General features: G+C 30.2%; 1 protein-coding gene across 1 annotated transcript; it reads right to left on the bottom strand.

Annotated features, from left to right (window-relative positions):
* Nucleotides 1-1,301: 1,301 nt before the first annotated feature.
* LOC118648094 lies at nt 1,302-1,958 on the bottom strand (the record flags this gene model as incomplete). Its single annotated transcript, XM_036294324.1, has 2 exons — nt 1,820-1,958; nt 1,302-1,697 (listed from the first exon to the last, which is right to left on the bottom strand). Coding segments are annotated over exons 1-2 (535 nt in total), but the record flags the coding sequence as incomplete, so codon positions are not given.
* Between the last annotated feature and the right edge of the window lie 79 nt (nt 1,959-2,037).

Genomic DNA, 2,037 nt, shown 5'->3' with positions numbered 1-2,037 from the left:
GGCCCCCCTCCTGCACCCGCCCCGTCCAAGTCGCTAACCTATGCACACATTGCAAACGTAGCCATAATATATGAATATTTAATATGCGTTTGATTGAACTGTGTGCAATTGACATGTGCGCATTGACATGTGTTCAATTGAACTGTGTGCAATTGAACAGTGTGCAATTTAACGGTGTGCAACTGAACGGTGTGTAATTGAACGGTGTGCCATTGAATGGTGTGCCATTGAATGGTGCGCAATTGAACAGTGCGCAATCAAACGGTGAGCAATCGAACGGTGAGCAATCGAACTGTGTCCAATCAAACTATGTCCAATCAAATTGTGTCCAATCGAACTGTGTCCAATCGAACGATGTCCAATCGAACGGTGTCCAAAGGAACTGTGTCCAAGGGAACTGTGTCCAAATGAACTGTTTCCAAACAAACTGTGCGCAATTGAACGGTGCACAATGTTTCGTGTCTAATAGCACGGTGAGCAATTGCAACGTGTCTAATTGTACTGTGCGCCATTGAACCTCTCTCTTTTTCACTGAGTTATGTGTATATACATAAAGTTTTTTCATTATAGTATTCATGTAAAATATTAAATTGTAATTTATTACTTTGAAATGTTGCAAAATTTTAACATTTTAATTTTTTGTTATTATAAAAAATAATTGTTTTTATTTTTCACGACAAATGATCTTATTGCAGATAGTACATCCTCAAAGTCATGTTAATATGGTCATATTGAATAATCCATTCTCAAAATATATTGTTCATCACAGGATGCTATCAAACAATAAATATATTAAAAAATATTACTTTATAAAGTATTAATTCAAATTTATTTTTATTTGTATTTATTTTAAATATATTTATATAAAATTTATTAGTATAATAGCAATTATGTTTTATATTGTAAAATCAATTAAAGACATTCTTATTGAAACATTTCTGTATATACATAATTTTTTATTAATCTATTTTGTCTTTTTTGTCCTAAATCAATTTTCAATGATTTCCAAGATCTAACTCGTGAAAATGCCATATAAAGTTGACCATGATTAAAAATATATTTTCTTAAATCAATTGCAATTTTGTCAAATGTTTGTCCTTGTGATTTATTTATTGTCATAGCAAAAGCTATTTTTATCGGAAATTGTCTTCTTTTCATCACAAATGAATAAACGTTTTCACAATATAAAGTTATGCGATTTAAAAAAACTATTTCCCCTTTTTTATCACCAGTTAAAATTTCGCATTTTAACAAATTGTTTCTTAACTCTAAAATTAACAATGTTGTTCCATTATATAAACCTTTGCTGATGTTTAGATTTCTAATCAACATGATAATCGTGTATTTTTTTAATCGAAGTTTATGAGGTGGAAGAATCGCTGGATTTAAAGTACTCAAATATTCTGTTAAAATAGTTTTATTAATATCATGAATATCGTTAGTAGTTTCTGTAGTGTCTATACTTGTATACACTCTTTCTGTTGATTCGTCAAGTAAATTTACAACTTGTTTGTTTAGTTCCTCCACATCAACATTTCGTGCAGAAAGTATAGCACGTTTTGCTGTAAGTCTATACTGATAGTGTTTAAATATTTCTTCGTATGTATCTTTTACTATATTTGCGTTCAAATCTGCTACACATCTCAGTAGAACTTCAATATTATTAAATTGATCATTCAAAGTACCATTTCCCAAATCTAATAAAAAATTAGCAAATTCTTGTTCATATCGTAAAATACGCATATTTTCCGTTAATGAAAAGATTTTGAAATGTTGCCATAATGAGCTAAATTTAATTGACAAATTTACAATTTCAGACGTGTAACGTTTTGTTGTACTGGCAATAATTGTCTGAAATCCCCACCAAGAATAACAATTTTATCACCAAATTTTAGATTATTTTGCATTAAATCTTGCAAAAGGTGATCCATCACTTCAAGAGCATATCGCGGTGCCATTGGTGCTTCATCCCAAATAAAAACATCTGTTTTCTTCAAACATTCAGCTTCTTTTGATTGAATTTTTATATTCGATGTT

This window comes from Monomorium pharaonis, unplaced genomic scaffold, assembly GCF_013373865.1.
Source record: "Monomorium pharaonis isolate MP-MQ-018 unplaced genomic scaffold, ASM1337386v2 scaffold_171, whole genome shotgun sequence".
In the NCBI taxonomy this organism is placed as follows: Eukaryota; Metazoa; Arthropoda; class Insecta; order Hymenoptera; family Formicidae; genus Monomorium; species Monomorium pharaonis.
The sequence above is the reverse complement of the archived record's forward strand: the minus strand, read 5'-3'. Positions and strand labels throughout refer to the sequence as shown.